The 19,322-nt window shown below is 38.0% G+C and overlaps 1 protein-coding gene across 1 annotated transcript in view; it reads left to right on the forward strand.

The window, feature by feature from the left end:
- Nucleotides 1–8,186: 8,186 nt before the first annotated feature.
- LOC132149107 (voltage-dependent calcium channel gamma-2 subunit-like) overlaps nt 8,187–19,322 on the forward strand; it is a 77,500-nt gene continuing 66,364 nt past the window's right edge. Inside the window, exon 1 of the mRNA XM_059558050.1 lies at nt 8,187–9,757. Within this exon, the coding sequence (XP_059414033.1) occupies nt 9,532–9,757 (226 nt within the window). The 5' untranslated portion in view covers nt 8,187–9,531. The remainder of the gene's footprint in view (nt 9,758–19,322) is intronic.

A 19,322-nucleotide genomic window follows, 5' to 3' on the forward strand; every position in this document is an offset into this window, starting at 1 on the left:
GGCAAAGGTGGAGGTGTTGCTTCAATTTATAACAACGTTTTCAGGATTTCTCAGAGGGCAGGCTACAAGTATAACTCGTTTGAAGTAATGGTACTTCATATAACATTATCCAAAGAAACAAATGTTAATGATAAATCCCCTGTTATGTTTGTACTGGCTACTGTATACAGGCCACCAGGGCACCATACAGACTTTATTAAAGAGTTTGGTGATTTTACATCTGAGTTAGTTCTGGCTGCAGATAAAGTTTTAATAGTTGGTGATTTTAATATCCATGTTGATAATGAAAACGATGCATTGGGATCAGCATTTATAGACATTCTGAACTCTATTGGTGTTAGACAACACGTTTCAGGACCTACTTATTGTCGAAATCATACTCTAGATTTAATACTGTCACATGGAATTGATGTTGATGGTGTTGAAATTATTCAGCCAAGTGATGATATCTCAGATCATTATTTAGTTCTTTGCAAAATTCATATAGCCAAAATTGTAAATTCTACTTCTTGTTACAAGTATGGAAGAACCATCATTTCTAACACAAAAGACAGCTTTTTAAGTTATCTTCCTGATGTATCCAAATTCCTTAGCATATCCAAAACCTCAGAACAACTTGATGATGTAACAGAAACTATGGACTCTCTCTTTTCTAGCACTTTAAATAAAGCTGCTCCTTTACGCTTAAGGAAGGTTAAGGAAAACAGTTTGACACCATGGTATAATGAGCATACTCGCACCCTAAAGAGAGCAGCCCGAAAAATGGAGCGCAGCTGGAGGAAAACAAAACTAGAGGTATTTCGTATTGCTTGGCGGGAAAGTAACATATCCTACAGAAAAGCATTAAAAACTGCTAGATCCGATTACTTTTCTTCTCTTTTAGAAGAAAACAAACATAACCCCAGGTATTTATTCAATACAGTGGCTAAATTAACGAAAAATAAAGCCTCAACAAGTGTTGACATTTCCCAACACCACAGCAGTAATGAGTTTATGAACTACTTTACTTCTAAAATCGATACTATTAGAGATAAAATTGCAACCATTCAGCCGTCAGCTACAGTATCACATCAGACAGTGCACTATAGACCCCCTGAGGAACAGTTCCACTCATTCTCTACCATAGGAGAGGAAGAATTGTATAAACTTGTTAAATCATCTAAACCAACAACATGTATGTTAGACCCTATACCATCTAAGCTCCTGAAAGAGGTGCTTCCAGAAGTCATATATCCTTTTCTGACTATTATTAATTCCTCATTGTCATTAGGACATGTCCCCAAAACCTTCAAACTGGCTGTTATTAAGCCTCTCATCAAAAAACCACAACTTGACCCCAAAGAACTAGTTAATTATAGACCAATCTCGAATCTCCCTTTTCTGTCCAAGATACTAGAAAAGGTGGTATCCACACAATTATATTCCTTCTTAGAGAAAAATGGTATATGTGAGGATTTCCAGTCAGGATTTAGACCATATCATAGTACTGAGACTGCTCTTCTTAGAGTTACAAATGATCTGCTCTTATCATCTGATCGTGGGTGTATCTCTCTATTAGTTTTATTGGATCTTAGTGCTGCGTTTGACACAATTGACCACAACATTCTTTTGCATAGACTTGAATACTTTGTTGGCATCAGTGGAAGTGCATTAGCATGGTTTAAATCGTACTTATATGACCGCCATCAGTTCGTAGCAGTGAATGAAGATGTATCCTATCGATCACAAGTGCAGTATGGAGTACCTCAAGGCTCAGTACTAGGGCCGCTACTCTTCACGCTTTATATGTTACCCTTGGGAGATATCATCAGGAAACATGGTGTTAGCTTTCACTGTTATGCTGATGATACTCAGCTCTATATTTCTTCGCAGCCCGGTGAAACACACCAATTTGAAAAACTAATGGATTGCATAGTCGATATAAAAATCTGGATGACGAGTAATTTCTTACTGCTAAATTCTGAAAAAACAGAGGTGTTAATTATAGGACCTAAAAACTCTGCTTGTAATAACCTAGAACACTGTCTAAGACTTGATGGTTGCTCTGTCAATTCTTCGTCATCAGTTAGGAACCTAGGTGTGCTACTTGATCGCAATCTTTCCTTAGAAAGCCACGTTTCTAGCATTTGTAAAACTGCATTTTTCCATCTCAAAAATATATCTAAATTACGGCCTATGCTCTCAATGTCAAATGCAGAAATGTTAATCCATGCATTTATGACCTCAAGGTTAGATTATTGTAATGCTTTATTGGGTGGTTGTTCTGCACGCTTAGTAAACAAACTACAGCTAGTCCAAAATGCAGCAGCAAGAGTTCTTACTAGAACCAGGAAGTATGACCATATTAGCCCGGTCCTGTCAACACTGCACTGGCTCCCTATCAAGCATCGCATAGATTTTAAAATATTGCTTATTACTTATAAAGCCCTGAATGGTTTAGCACCTCAGTATTTGAATGAGCTCCTTTTACATTATAATCCTCTACGTCCGCTACGTTCTCAAAACTCAGGCAATTTGATAATACCTAGAATATCAAAATCAACTGCAGGCGGCAGATCCTTTTCCTATTTGGCGCCCAAACTCTGGAATAACCTACCTAACATTGTTCGGGAGGCAGACACACTCTTGCAGTTTAAATCTAGATTAAAGACCCATCTCTTTAACCTGGCATACACATAACATACTAATATGCTTTTATTATCCAAATCCGTTAAAGGATTTTTAGGCTGCATTAATTAGGTAAACCGGAACCGGAAACACTTCCCATAACAACCTATGTACTTGCTACATCATTAGAAGAATGGCATTTACGCTAATATTTGTCTGTTTCTCTCTTGTTCCGAGGTCACCGTGGCCACCAGATCCAGTCTGTGTCCAGATCAGAGGGTCACTGCAGTCACCCGGATCCAGTACGTATCCAGACCAGATGCTGGATCAGCACCTAGAAAGGACCTCTACATCCCTGAAAGACAGCGGAGACCAGGACAACTAGAGCCCCAGATACAGATCCCCTGTAAAGACCTTGTCTCAGAGGAGCACCAGGACAAGACCACAGGAAACAGATGATTCTTCTGCACAATCTGACTTTGCTGCAGCCTGGAATTGAACTACTGGTTTCGTCTGGTCAGAGGAGAACTGGCCCCCCAACTTTGCCTGGTTTCTCCCAAGGTTTTTTTCTCCATTCTGTCACCGATGGAGTTTCGGTTCCTTGCCGCTGTCGCCTCTGGCTTGCTTAGTTGGGGACACTTCATCTACAGCGATATCGTTGACTTGATTGCAAATAAATGGACAGACACTATTTAACTGAACAGAGATGACATAACTGAATCCAATGATGAACTGCCTTTAACTATCATCTTTGCATTATTGACACTGTTTTCCTAATGAATGTTGTTCAGTTGCTTTGACGCAATGTATTTTGTTTAAAGCGCTATATAAATAAAGGTGACATTGACATTGACATAGATAGATAGATAGATAGATAGATAGATAGATAGATAGATAGATAGATAGATAGATAGATAGATAGATAGATAGATAGATTTAGCATTTTTCCCGTCTTTCATAGTGATATTAATTACATACTGCAGTTATGACTTCATATTCAGCATGAATCTGTGTTTTCAGAGATGCCTCTGATGTTTTCAGAGATGCAGTGAACGGTGGTGGCAGTGTGGCGTCTCTCTCCCTCCTTCTCTTGCCGAAAGACTTAGAAAGAGCAGAAGCTGTAATTAGAATGCGAGGGAGCAAGTCGCTGCTGCAAATTGAAAACATATTGATTCTCCCTCCGCTCCATTCTCCCTAGCCTGAGAACAAGGATGAAGATTCACACACAAGGTAACAGGGAGCAGGAAAGAGGGGTTGGTGGGAGAATTGAGAGAATATGGAATAGAGAGAGGGAAGGAGATTACATCATGTAACTGGACTTTTTTGTTCTGAAAAATAAATGGCAAGGATTTTTCTATTAAAAGTTTGGGTTGAATCAAAACTAGACAGGGAAATAGCTCTGCCTGTTCATCCAGCTAAATTTTGCCTCGCATGAAATGAAAAGAGGGATTTCTAGTCCACTGTACTGACGTTAAGGGAAGTAGTTACAGCAAACTAGTTTGAGTTAGTCCAATGTGTATGTTTTTGTGTCTGGGTACAAGCACCAAAATAAGAGCAGAATTGGTGAAGGCAGATGGTAAGTCAGAAGTGTGAAGCTGTCAAATGCAGTCATACACTGTCTGTGTTGTATGTCAGTGTCTCCCCTCAGGCAATACAATAGCTTCCTCATCCAGAGCAGTGTATCACAACTCTACAATCCTCAGGATTCCAATGACAAGAAAAGTGTTTTTTTTTTTGTAGCATATGATTTGAATTCATTTATTTAATAAAAGAACTGAATAAAGCATTATATCTCAGAGCAAATATGTTAAGAACTGCTTCAGGGCATTGCTGTCAGAAATACACACCAGGTGCTGGTGTCTCCATGTAGCTGGTGTCAATGTGTTAGGCAACAAGCTAAAGACACCAAACACAGCCTGTTGATGGAGCCATGCACTTAAAATACTGCCACAGAATAGTTGAATGTTTGTTGGTTTCAGGCTGTGCACTGGAGTTTCACATTAGTAATTTGTTAATTGTTGTCAAGTTTCAGATGAATGCTACTTAATAAAACAGTAAAGCACACAAAAGCACCAAAAGATATATTACATAACACAAGTAATCTTGTTAGATATAATACCAAATAGAAACAGAAATATTTTATAAATAATAAAACATAAAATTTTTGGAAAATGAAAATAATCATTAAAAGTAAATGTTGTGTATTTTAAACATATTTGTGTAATTTAAAGGGATAGTTTAATTGACACACACACACACACACACACACACACACACACAAACACACACACACAATTCTGCCATCATTTACCCACCCTCACATCATCTCCAACCTGTACTTAAATGTATTTCTTCCACAAACACAGAAGTACATATTTTGAAGAATACAACATCATAGAACCCCCAATGGCTTTCACAAAACAAAAATAAATATATAAAAATAAATACAAAGAAAACAAACTACTATCAAAAAACTATACAAAGATTACAAAGTCTTTTGTGATCCACAGAAGAAATAATGTGATACAGGTTTATGTTGACAGATTTTTTATTTTAGTTGAACAGTTCCTTTCACATTTTACAATAAGGACTTCAGACATCATTATTCAAAAATCTAATTTTCAAAATATTTTAGCAGAAATCCAAGTAAGAATGTGTAAGGTTCATGTAGGCTGCAAAATTGTCATTTTAGCCAACCAAAACCTGCATTTTTTTTTACATCCATGTTGCATACATGAAATGAAGGATGTGTCATTATGCAGCCACTTAGGATGAGTGATTTATTCAGACCTCAAAAAACTAGATCTAGACTCCTGTGTTAGAACAAAAGCACGACTACACAAAGAAAATGTGTATTCAAACCAGTGTATCAGTTATCTACGGGACCTTCAGCAGAGGGAAATAGTGTCTACCCCTAAGACAGAGTGTGCCCTGAGGCGAGTTTTACCAAGTGACTCCACATAATCACATCCAATTAACAAAACCACAAAAAAGGAGGCAGTTCAAAGAGCTACCTTATCCTTTGTTTCCATGACTCATTCATTCTCTCTCTCTCTCTCTGTTCTCCAGGGCACAATTCACTTTAAGCATTGCTTAAGCCAGTGCTCAAGGGGTGTTTTAACAAGCAGTTGATTAGTGCTGGTATTTTGCAAGTTAATTTTTAGCTGACATTAAAATTCCATGTGGGAAGTTTGTGCTGTAAACAGTCCTCAATCGTAGGGAATGAATTCCAGAGTTTTCCATGTGCCAGCGGGGCCCAAACCAGCCGGAGCCACACCATCAGAGAGCCATTTTGGCAGCAACTCCAAAACCACACCACGGGTGTCCAGTGCTCAGGGATAATCGAATCGTGTTGAATTTCAGTATCACTTTAAAATCTCTGATAGTAAACTCCATGCACCTAAAAACATTAGCCGTAAACTGATAATAGACACAGCGGTAGCTCAGGTAATATTTGTCAGTAAATCTGTTGCCTACAATAGGTTCACTTCAGGCAAATTTCTACGACACTAACATGACTGGGATTTCATATCATACATTGACACTACACACCAATATGCTACAGCATTACTTACACACCTCTGTCTCTAAAATACCCATTCACTTATGTCCATTTAATCATTCCCAGCTGGTTCACAGTAGATCACACACTCAGGCTCAGTGTCCAAAGCCAGAACTCCTGTTTGCTCGTTGTTCATTCCAGTGATCATGACACAGCTAATAGAGGCTGGATAAGCGTGCAGGAACAGATTCAGCAAACATACAGAGACTAATGATGGAGACCAGCAGTCTGCACAACTTTCTCACGCTCTGACACCACCTCTATCGTGTTTGCCCCCTATATTAATCTGTGCATATTATGATGTTGGTATGCACTGGCAAGTTAGGGTCTACTGGATGATCTTCACCTATTTACACCCATCCTTCTGCCCCCGTTGATAATAATAGATTTGGATGCATTAATATGCAGGTTTATATTATTATTATAACTATTATTATGATTTATGCTTGTGAACACAAATAAATGTCCTATAGGTTAAATTTTTTCTCTGCAAATCTGAAATCACACTACCCAATTCCATGCTTCAGTAAATTTACTACCCTATATATTCCTGTCCCCTTCCTCTCTGTATTTGTCAGTGTGCTCTCCTCATCTGTTTTCTGCACTTTGAATTCGGAGTGGTCCAGCACTGTACCAGACTAGAATTTTAATCATGTCCTTTGGTCAGGAGAAGGGGACGGTAGAGTCGGTTGCTGTATGCATGAAACTTAAAAGGACTCTAAAGGAGGCTCTATGATTGTACCATACTGTTTTATGTGGTTTTGCATGCCTTTGCACTGCATATTAGGGAATTGGCCTTTTTCTCACTTTTGTTTTTTTTAAGCTATATCGATATTGTATATTATTTTAATCTATAATTAATTTAACCATTTAACTGATGGAAGGAGAGACATGTAAGTGGGCAATGGAAAGATGAATAAGGACATATTAAGATCATACAATCAACATGAATAGCAAATAAGCCAATAAAAATGTATTCCCTATTAAAAAACAGCATATGCTGGTTAGGTATGTTTTGATGCTGGCATGCTGGTTTATGCTGGTCATGTGCTGGCAAAGGACCAGCATAAACCAGAAAAAGGACAAGCATAAACCAGCAAAGAACAAGCATAAACCAGTAACGGACCAGCATAAACCAGCAAAGGACCAGCATAAACCTGCAAAAGGACAAGCATAAACCAGCAAAGAACAAGCATAAACCAGCAAAGGACCAGCATCCCAGCGTCAAAACATACCTAACCAGCATATGCTATTTTTTTTCAGCAGAGTTGCAGGGGGCGACTGCATCAAAAAAAAAAAGGGGGGGGGGGGGGGGGGGGTTATAATAATAATTGTGTGTACTGCATTAAAAGTGCAAATACGTTAAAATGCAATGCTAAAATGCTAAAAGAGCGCGGTGACGCTTTCGTGCAGAACTTGATCGTCTGAGGTGGTAACCACAGCAACAGTACGTTTTTCTTAAGATTTATTTACTTTGTTCAATATTATTTACAAATACAAAAATCTGTTTTTAAAACGTCAACTTAATGATAGTTGACAATTAGCAACGTGATCTTGTGTAGATTTCCTGCAGGCTATTTTAAAATGCAACGTGGCCTATTACAATAAAAAAGAAAGAAAGAAAGAAAGAAAGAAAGAAAGAAAGAAAGAAAGAAAGAAAGAAAGAAAGAAAGAAAGAAAGAAAGAAAGAAAGAAAGAAAGAAAGAAAGAAAGAAAAAACCTTGATTTCTGTCAAAAACTTGATTACATAATCCACATAACATGTATTCTGAAACAACCCAGCGCCTTTAGTCAGCATTTCATCGATTCGAACCACGATATTCGTACAACATGAGTTAATATCTGTATGTTTCGCTCTGTTCAAATAAGAGTTTTAAACTGCACCCTTTTCTGTAGCCGCACATCCCTTCCCTGTTGTATAATTCTCTCTCTCTCTCTCTCTCTCTCTCTCTCTCTCAGCCACCGCACGCCTGCCTACATCCATCTCCCAAATCTTCACTAGCACACAAGCAAAGGAGACAGAAGCAGACCCGTATCCTCCTTTCCCAGCACAGCACGTTCCTCATTCTCAGGTCTTTTTGTCTTTTTGTCTTTTACATGGCGCAAGTGCTCTGCAAGCGGAACGGTTCTGGGTGCGAGAAAGCCAGCGCGGATCTGGATAAGCGAGCATCAGTGGCGGGTGTAGAACACAGCAGTTCCGGCGCCTCCGCCTTCTCGGTCTCTTCTAGCCGGCTCTATGTCGAGTAATGGTCGGCTCGTTCTGCTGGAAGCTCCCTGCTCTAACCGGATATTCGACGGCACCATATTCAACAGCAGATTGCCATTTTCGGAAGAGACCTTCATAGAGCTAGGATATACATATGGAAACTGGGGATCAGAATTTTAGGAAAAAGGATATATAGTAGTGCTTTATTTTATTATACCATCTTGCTAATTTATTTTTCATTCTCGATTAGTTTTCTCATTCCATCGTGACTGACTTGATTTTTCAAATTGATGCGAGAGCGGCAGCAGATTTAGATTCACCTGGACATTCTTTTTGTTGGTTTTAAACTGGACTATCCTGGCCATCCATCCATCTATCCTATATTTTTTCTGCTCCTGCACTTTAATAGAGCTTTTCTTGTCCCCAACCCCCCCTCTCTCTACGTTGATTATAACAGACTAGGGTTTTCTTAGCCATATTAAGAGAGGACATCTTGTTTGTAAAGCAGCTACGTAGGTCAACAGTTGTTGTAACACATTGAATTGATATATATTATATATATATATTACGATCCGAAGCAAAGCCTTCCATTACTCCATCAATACCAGTCTGAATCTCACATTCTTCCTAAACCAGTATGTATCCTCATTTCCTAACACATCAAATCTAAGCGCCTAAATTGTCATAATCAAAACCGAGTATTGTTTTACGTTGGCTAAATAGCTGTGGCGTTTGAATGACATGCTCAGGTATTAAAGGCCTCGGCAATTAATTATCTTTAATTAGTGGCTTTGCAGCGTGAATGTTCGTTAAGTTTAAGCTGTAGCACTAGCTGCTGCATATCTTACCTCGTTTAGAAAAGAAAAGAAAAGAAAAAAAGACGAGGACAAACGATTTAGAACGGTAAATTGCTCTTTGTTGGAACAGTGCGGAAAGCGTACCGTTCCACTTCGAAAACAACCGAAAAAGCCAGAAAGGCTCACCTATTTCTTCCTTAATTGGTTCTTACCCAAACGCAACCATAAGGTTCCTACCGCATCCTCCCTCTTCCCCCTCCTTTCGCTCAAGTATATCCCATTTTTTAAATTTGGTTTGGTCCCGTAAATTTTCAAATATTTATTTCCTATACATCAAGAGGAAAGGGGGTCCCCCTTTCATGGAATGCGGCAACATGGGTGTGTTTGACCGCGGAGTTCAGATGCTATTGACCACGGTGGGCGCGTTCGCCGCCTTCAGTCTCATGACCATCGCGGTGGGCACGGACTACTGGCTGTACTCGCGCGGCGTGTGTAAGATCAAGAGCAACAACGAGAACGAGACCAGCAAGAAAAACGAAGAGGTGATGACCCATTCGGGACTGTGGAGGACATGTTGCTTGGAAGGTAAGACGAGTCTCATGCTCTCTTTCATTCACCCAATGACATTAAGCGGTCCCCCATTTGCATCAGAGGGTCCATCTCAGCATGTGCACACGTGTTCCTGTCGGTTGATACGGAAACGCAACTTAGGCCTGCTGCTCTCATAAGGGTTTAGCGGCTCCGCATTCAGGACCACGGACAGCGACAGCGGCGCACAATAATACAACTCATGCGTACTTTGCCAGATAGTCCAAACACAAGGACACAGGATGTTTTGTAATAAGACAGAACTAATTAACAGATTTCTTGTTTGTCTAAGAAGCCCATTTTCTAAAAGCCGGTTTGAACGCATTAATCTATAGTATTAAATCATATTAGCTTGTTGTATATATTCCTGCTGCTGCTCATGACCAACTTGGACCAGCTAGAAACCATCTTCCAGGAATACCAGCTTTTTTGGGTTCAACCAAAAATAAAAACATTTTCATGCTCACCCTCAGGTCTGTGAAACACAAAATATATTTTGAAAATTTTTTTGTCCATACTGTGTCCATTCAGTGGCAACACATATGCTATTTGTATGGACAAAAAGTACTTTTTCAAAATATATTATTTTGTCTTCTTCAGAGGTCAGTCATTCATACAGGTTTAAAATGAACATAAAAAAACAAAGTATTTTATTGGCATCTATGGTTCCATGAAGAATATGGGTGTGGGGTTCTTCTAGGGCATTGCTGTGAAAACCCCCTATTGGAACCATTATTTTTAAGAATGGATGAGTAAATGATGGCAAAAATTACATAGAAGTTAACTACCACTTTAAGATAGATTTTACCGCAGGGGAAAGTTGGATGTAAAAGCAGATAAATGCAGGTGTGCACTACTGGAACCTCCACTGGGGGAAACCTGGGGAAAATCGCTACTCGTATATGCACCATGTTCAGAAAGGCTCTCTGTCAGGTCAACATACACTGACTGTTGATTGCCTGTCATGCCTCAGTGGCTGCACTGACTGTTGAATTTGGCCTAGCAATGTCACCTTGTGAGGTCACAGAGCATAACATACAAGATGGCCTGGGTCTCTGAGGCACACGGCCATATGCTATCTATAAACATCCTTTGCTGAATCTAAAGCACAAGAAGACTTATGGAAGAAAATCTATGTAGCATTATATACAGTCAAGTGAGTTAAACTACAAGGCATATAGACAAGAGAGACTGGATGTTAACCTTGATCCTCATTATGACAACATGAGTTCTCATAGCCATATGTTGACTAAGGCAAGATGAGTGACTGACCACATCTGTGAGCGTATCCTTAACATCTGCTCTTTCATTTTGTCTGTCAGTTTAAGGTTTGACTGCCAAAATGACCTGAAAGGCTCAAGGCTTACAACCTTAATGTGCAGGAATCTTTTGGATCAAAAGGTGCTTCATGAGAACCATCCAAGTGGGGCCTGATGAACATTTCCATGTAAAATAGCTCTTAATAGCTTCTTTTGTAGTGCCCCTGTGTGTCATTGGCACCACAAAATTCCACATATTAGTCAGTCATTTGTAATTTGTGATTCATTTTAGCTCTCAGTTACACAGATAAAGCAGACCGAGGTCAAATTCTTTGGAATAGCAATGTGGTTTAATTCGGTTCAGCTAATAAACTGATAGTACGCTAGTAGAATTAAACCCTGAAGAATGAAACATTTGCCTCTTTGTGTGTCACAAAATAAATCTAACAGTTTATGAACAGGAAAAATGATCACTGGATAAACACCACACTTAAATAATAGAACTTAAACTTAAATTGTCGATTACAGCCAGCTCTTTTGCAGAATTAGGTGTAGATCTATGATAGGTTTTAATTAGAAGAGGACTGTGCTGCTTAAATGTGAAACATCTATTCCTCCTGTTATCAGTTCAGGCTCACACAGATCTCACGCTCAGACTATGACAAAAGCAATTAGCTGCAACAGTAAATAACACTTATCCCTCAACCTACACGGTTATATCTATCAACCAGGTGCTGCCTCTCAGAGCCCGTCTTGCACTGCCATCTCATAGACTCATAGCGTGTTGGCAGGCCAGGATGTAAATCTCAGTGGTCTGTGCAGAAGATGATTTGCTGGGGAGGAATAGATTTACAGCATGCATGTCCCTGGAGTGCTCCAAACTGATGAGAGAGGGAAAACACCCTCACTGGACTGTTCTCAGCAATATTAGCAATGCTTCAGATATTTAAGATCTACTCTCGCACCCACCCACGTATGAAGTACACTATAGACCAATCCAGAGAATCACACCTACAAAAAGACTGTTTGAACATCTTAAAACCACACTTAAAAACAAATGGATGCCATTCTATAAAACAAACAAACAAAGAGGCATTTATTAAAATAAATAGCATATGTAAACTTTAAGACAGACACAAATGTACACTGCAGAGAAATTATTAATATCCTGTTAGAAAATTACCAGTACATTTTCCATTAAGATTTCCTTTATTTACAGGGTACAATGGGCCTTTTCTTTAGAGTGTCAAAGCTTAGATGTCAAACTAAGTGGATTATGTTTATAGTTAATGTAATGAACTATACCCGTGGTTACTCTTGAGCTAAACTGAGAGAAAAATTATAAATCACCATGAAACCAGCTGATTAAAAGTAATTTTTTTATAGTAAGAAATTAGAAGTTATTCCTGCAAAAAAGCATCATTTGTTTGCAGATGCCACTTAGTTTGACATCTTGTTATCTAATACAATTCATAAACTTTTAAACCAGGCTTAATGGCCACTGCAAATTTTTAACTTAGGACTTTTTTATTTCCATTCTCAATCACAAAGGGAAAAAAAAATTAACCAGATAATTAGGGCAAAGTTTCTAAAAAATTTTACAACACAAAAGCAAAGCACAATGCACTTGCTTTTATCGCTCCTCTTAGTGAAAGATGACAGCTTGTTAAGGTCTTGTTCTGGACACCCACAGAGCAATTATAGTGCCACTGCAGATTAGAATGTGCTCCTTTAGTGAGTGGAAGCAAATATGAATCAGCATGACATTGCAGTACATGCATGTACACAAGAACAAACACTGCCATGATAGAACACAAGCAGGTATAAGGTGGGCGGGCATAACCGTAGTGACTCAGACCCAAGAGTACTTCAGCAGAACTACAGGTAATTTGTGTTTTAAATCTTCATTACGCTAACAATGAATGTTAGGGTACAGCACAGCAAGAGCACAGCAACAGCGCAGCAAAGTACAGTGACAAAGGAGATGCAGTTATATTCCTCGCACACCCAACACTTATCATTCTGAATCTCTGTGACAGCAACTTTCCTAACAACACAGATCATTTTCTTCTGAATGCTTTGAGTCGTTGTGAATACTTTCTGGGCCACGACGGGCTGCTTCTAATGAATGAACTTCCTGTGCAAGTTTGCCATTTGAATGTGGCCAAAGCGTGTGTTTGAAGAGATAACCAGCGCTGTCTCAGCAGGAGGGGTGAAAAATACTCTTGCATTTTTCTCACCTCTCGCTAGTTCATGCTTGCAAATCTGCTCTTTGTAATCAAGTGTGTGTGAGGTCTCATACCTGGCATTCATCCAGTTCGACTGAACCAGTGTGGCAGCATTGTGCTGCTATTTGTAAATCATATTTTGGGAACCTGTGTGATCAAAATGATTACATGTGAGACTTTTTGGTTTAAAATGTGATATTTTTATATATGTGTGAAATAGACAGACAAGCTGTGGGTCTTAGTCGTGTCTGTATAGAGATGGATTACGCTCATAAACTGATCAGATAAGGATTACCAGCCTGGCATGGATCTGTCCAGCTAATGACACAAGTCCAGAGTGGCATTGCACAGTATTACAACACTACTGCATGTTCAATCACACAGGCCTCTGGCCGCAAAACAATCATCTCAGTTCAGCTCCACACTTACCAAAGGAAAAATCCAACCATTTTTTCTTTGGCATACCCACTCTCTATATCCCTTTAATACTACAGTATGATCCACTTATCCTATAAACACCAGGGATGTGATGAACAGCAAGGAACCAAAAACATCCTGGAAGCCAGCATATACACTGCCAAAACACCCTGTCAGGTTAACCTATAACAGAGGAGCGGCTTCATTCAATGCCTTTATTCATTGCCTTGCCAGATGATCATTAGAGTTTTGAGGTGTCATAATTCTTGCTTGATATATTCAGCTGTGATATTAAAGGGATTTTCAAAGTGAATAAATGATGATAGTTGATAAAATAATAAAAGTTATCACTGGAAGTTCACAGAAGATAGCAAGGATTTGTTGAATTGAACAGTGTGATACAGAAAAGACATTTACATTGAAGACATTTATGTTGTTCTAGGATCATGTGACACTGAAGCCTGCAATAATGGCTACTGAAAATTCAGCTTTACAGGAATGAATTACATTTTTAAACATTACAATAGAAATCAGTAAGACTATTTCACAATATTATATCAGTTTCAAATAACTTGTGCAGTATGTTCCAATTCTTTTGAAGCCAGATGATGGTTTACATTTGCATTTATTTGTTTAGTTATTATGGAAGTGCAGCTTGAACATTCTGCTATAAATATCTCTTTTTGAGTTCCACAGAAAAAAGAAAGTCATATGGGTGACATAAGAGTGAGTAAATGATGACAGACCTTTAATTTTTTGGGTGCACTGTCCATTTAAGCAATGATAGAAGCCATTTATTTGGAAGAATAATGATATAATTTAGAGCTAATGTACTGGCAAGCCGGTTCTCATTTTGAACTTCTCAAATGCAGGACATGTACTCAAAACAGCAGAATTTGTTTTGTTTTTTGAGACATCTAGACAACCTCTGCCAGAATCAGAGGACAAAATTCTGCTCTGCAGCTCAGACAGGAAGGAACATAATGAGGGTCTCAGGGACATATTAATATTGGATTGGGAGAAGGCCCAGGTGGAATACCACTTGAATCATCCTCATTCTGATTCAGCTCTGAAAGCAGGTTGAATGTGACGGCAGTGATCAGAGTGCAACAGAACAGTCTGTTCCACATCTCATTTCTCACCTTCTCTCTTCTCTATCGCTTTCTTTCTTTCTCCAGCTTTTCCTTCTTTCAACCTGAACGCTGGCAGGTGTGTGTAGGAGTACTCTTGCTATTCTGGAGCTTCTGTCTCCTCCACTCAGTTGACCCTCTACTGGGGATGCACATCTGCATTAGTAATAGCCTTTTTAAGAGCTTTTCTGCATTACTTTTATTTTGGTTCCTTCTTTGCAAACTCTAAGGGAATGCTAAATGATCACAGCGTCCCTGAAATAAACTATACATGGCGTGGTGAAATTAGAAAGGATCATAAATGTAACTCTTTGACAGTCCTGTCGGGGTTAGGAAGAGCCGAGTGGTGTTATTCATCATTCCTCCAATCATCTTCTCCAGAGCTGCAGGCTGCCTTCATCAGGGGAATGATTGAGTGACACAGGCTTCCTGGTTGCTTTCGGTCCTGGTGCACTATGTGATTTATCTGCACTTTGACCCAGGAAACAGATCAATAGAGGATGCTCCCAGGATCTGTGTGTGGGAAGGCACACACTATAGTGTAACATCACTGATTATAACTGATGAATGAATGCAACCACAGATAAGTGGAGGCACACAAGAGATGTTCAACATATAACATTTTGAGCTACATAGCATATATGCCTTTCTTTCCTCTGTGCAACACAAAAGGAGATGTTTAGCAGAGTTTTGAGGCTGCTGTTTTTTTTGTGAAAACTACACATTTTAGGATTTGATGAATAGAACGTTCATAATTTATTTGAAATATAAATTATTTTAACGTTGTAAAGTCTTTACTTACTATTAATTAATTGAATGCATCCTTGGTTAGTATAATTATTAATTTCCTTGAAACAATAAAATCTTACTGAAGCAAAACTTCTGAATGGTAGTCTATATTTAATCTAGTTATGCTTCTTTTTAAAGCATTAAAATATATTCTAATGTGGTGCATCAAAACATCTTATGATGCTTTTAGAACTAGACATTGAGATTTAAGCCCAAAGGTGTAAGAGAAGATTTGTCTGTGTGTTCATCACTGATCTCATCACTTCAGAAGACCTGGAATATAAATTATATAGATTATTTTAATGGTACTTTTTGTAAAGAACCAGAGATTAAGAGCCTTTGGTCTCCTTCTAATAATTGTATGGAATAGAGCATCATGAACTTCCTTCTTATATGATGTACTGAAGAAAAATCAAATCAAAATGAAAAAATGCAAAACTCAACATGCACATCTACACAAAGAGGTCTGTGGTGATTTAGAAATTCACTCTGTACTCTCACATGCAGTGGCAAAATCTCTGTCATACTATTATAATGAGAAAAACCAATTATATAGAATAGATCTCATTTCCACTGTTGTAGACTGTGCAGTCGGCATTAGGCCAATTCTGTGATAACGTTTAAAGGGGATCATTCATTTATCCCCCATGCCCCTTTCTCTGATGGCCATTTTGCAGATTTAAAGCAGCGAGATGAAATCCCACCATGAATGCTGATTAACTCTATATCTGCTCCATTCATTTTAAGTCAAAGCGTTTTGCTGTTTTTCCCCTGAAAGCAGCAGTGGAATCTGCGGCCCTCTCAGGTGTGATGAATTGGTGGTGTCCTTGGCACAGTTCATTTGCAATCCATTACAGCGCATTAGCTTTGTGTCAGAGAGGAACCCAAACACCATGCATCAGTAAAGTGAGGGGATGCGATCAGATACCCCAGCTTACACCCACACTGTTACCAATTGATGTAATTTTACAGTACATTTTACAACAATACACTGTATTCATGGTTTTTATTGTAAATGCAAATGCATGATGGGAAATTGATGGACAGTCCTGTAATATTATTGTAACTACACTGTAGAAGCATTGTTTTACAGACACCACAAAACATTGTGGGATAGCATTAAAACTGGTACTTTCATATTCTTTCTAACATAAAAAAAGTCCAGTTTCCATATTAGTATAATGTTATTTTAAGGTTAGTAAAATGTTCCTGCAACATTCTCTCAGTCATTCAAACATCTGCTGTGAACAAGCAAGAAAGAAAGAGAAATAAGAACACAAACTACAACTTTCTTCAGCCACAACTCCACAAACAGCATTACCAGCTTCACTTATAGTCATACTAACCAGAATGATTTTATTTCTGTCATGCATCTACAGAAGTTCTTATTGAGAATTCACAGAGGTTAAGATGTTGATGTCTTATTGAAAATGTTTTTTTGAGATCACCATCATAGAGATCAGGGTTTGCTTCAGTTGTGCTCTTGGCCCTCAACTTTTGCTGCAATACTTTTTTTTCTGCAGCAGTTGCCGTTGTTTTCACAAAACATCTCTGCATATATAAAGCAGATCAGCAAGTCTGTTTTAATAGCAACCTACTGACTGCACTAAAATGGTTTCAGTGAACCAACTGATATAAAAATAAGTAATTTAAAACACTGTTGTGGTTCGTACACTGATGTTTAACAGTGTATAAATATTGTCTTTGCTAACTTTTTGTTTAAAACATGTTTTAGGTTATTTATAAACTCACAGACATCAACATTTGGCATATGAAACCCAACAATGGTGACATGTTTCATGCCAGCATACAAAACATGTTCATGGCTCCCAGCATGCATTGCTGCAATTCTGTTTTTTGGGATTGTCACCACTGTTGAGGATTGTACGACAACAATACAAAATACAACATTTTATTGTATTAATGCTACTGTAATCACAGCAACACTGCTGTATAAACACAGAATTTTATTGTATTAAATCAACAGTATGTTTCTTGTATATTACTCGCTGTAAATTCACGGCAATTAGTTGCCAGGAGTTTCCTGTAAAAAAAACAACACATTTTTAACAGTGCACATAACATCGATTTGCAAAACACTTTTGAATTTCAATTTGTTTTTATAAAGTATGTCGAAATTAGGCCAGAACTGTTTAAAGGAATTGTGAAATATATAGAATAAATTAAAAAAAAAAATGCTCAAAAAGTCACTCATTTATAGCTTAGGAAATTTAATGGAGATTTAATTGATCCATCATCTATCACCTTTGTCTTTGACTTTAGGAAACAAGTGATATATACATATACATATATATACAATATATACTATAGAGAGAGTATACTCCATATATTTACAGTACACTTAAAAACTGTATGGTCTGTAAAGTAGGTTTTTTTAATGTTTTGAATATAATTATTTATGCTCAACGAGGCTGCATTTATTTGATCAAAAATATATTACTAAACCACAGTTAAAACTTTTATATTATTATAATTTTGTTTTCTTTTTATTACATTTTCAGCAGCCATTACTCCAGTCTTCAGTGTCACATGATCCTTCAGAAATCATTGTTATATGCTGATTCATTTTTATGTATGCATATATAGTGCTCAGCAGATGCTGCTATATATACATATGCATATTATCTGCTGAGCACTATTTTTCTAAATTTTTGTCTTGTTCATCCATCCGTCCATACTTATATACACAAAATACTCATATTTTGTTATTGCATTTAACAATTGTTTTTTTCTATTTTCTATTTTGTGTATATGTATATGCGTGCGCGTGACAATCTCAGCACAGTGTGTGACATTTAAATCTCTTGTGAGTCTCTAAAGGAGATGTGAGATTACTTGAGTCTTTTACTCAAGAGAGCAATTTAAGAAGCAGTAGACTCCATTTGCTCTCCATTTTCTCTTATTGCCGTTGAATCTCATTGCTGTCAATTGAGAAGTTAATGAGATCTTTTTTTCTATCCTATGGGTGAGTCTCACCTTGGAGAAGATCATATCTTAGCACATGCTGCTTAGCGTTTGCTTCAGTCCTGATATATTACAGGTCTCAAGTGTAATGTTTCATATAGAACAACACTCCGACAGTCCATTTAGATGTTCCTAAACATTATCGTCTGTAATGTCATGTTAATTTATTTATGATCTTATTTCGCATCATGGGTCCTCACATAATGAGCATGTGTCTTCTTGTTGAGGCTATGGCTCTGTGGAGGATGTACTGAGATGTTTTAACCTCTGCAGACCCTCGATTTGTGGCTCACCTAGCTGCTGAGGTAACAGTAACAATAACAGTCCAGCGAACTGTAGAAGAGAAGCAGTAATGAAAGTGATTTCTAAAGTAAGAAAGGAAAATCCCAAAAGACAACATTAGCTCAATTTGTATTTTAGTTTATTAGGTACAGAGCAGCAGCGCTCATTAAGTAAATTTTATTAGTTGGCTTTCACGATATGTGCATTGAGCTACACGTTGTATTCCCATGTCCCTCTTGAATCTGAAACCACATGACCATTTAAGTGCACTTAGTTAAATTATGCGCTTGTTTTGCATGAATTACCAAAACTACAAGATGCGCAATAGTATCTGGTTTCATACAAATATATAGTCATCTTACTCATATTTCCTTTCCTTCTCTATTTGGGAGATCAGGTATAACGGTTCACATTGTGTCTGTATTGATTCCAGCTCTGTTAGGGACTTTGAAGACTATTGATGAGAAGTAAA

Source organism: Carassius carassius, chromosome 9, assembly GCF_963082965.1.
Source record: "Carassius carassius chromosome 9, fCarCar2.1, whole genome shotgun sequence".
In the NCBI taxonomy this organism is placed as follows: domain Eukaryota; kingdom Metazoa; phylum Chordata; class Actinopteri; order Cypriniformes; family Cyprinidae; genus Carassius; species Carassius carassius.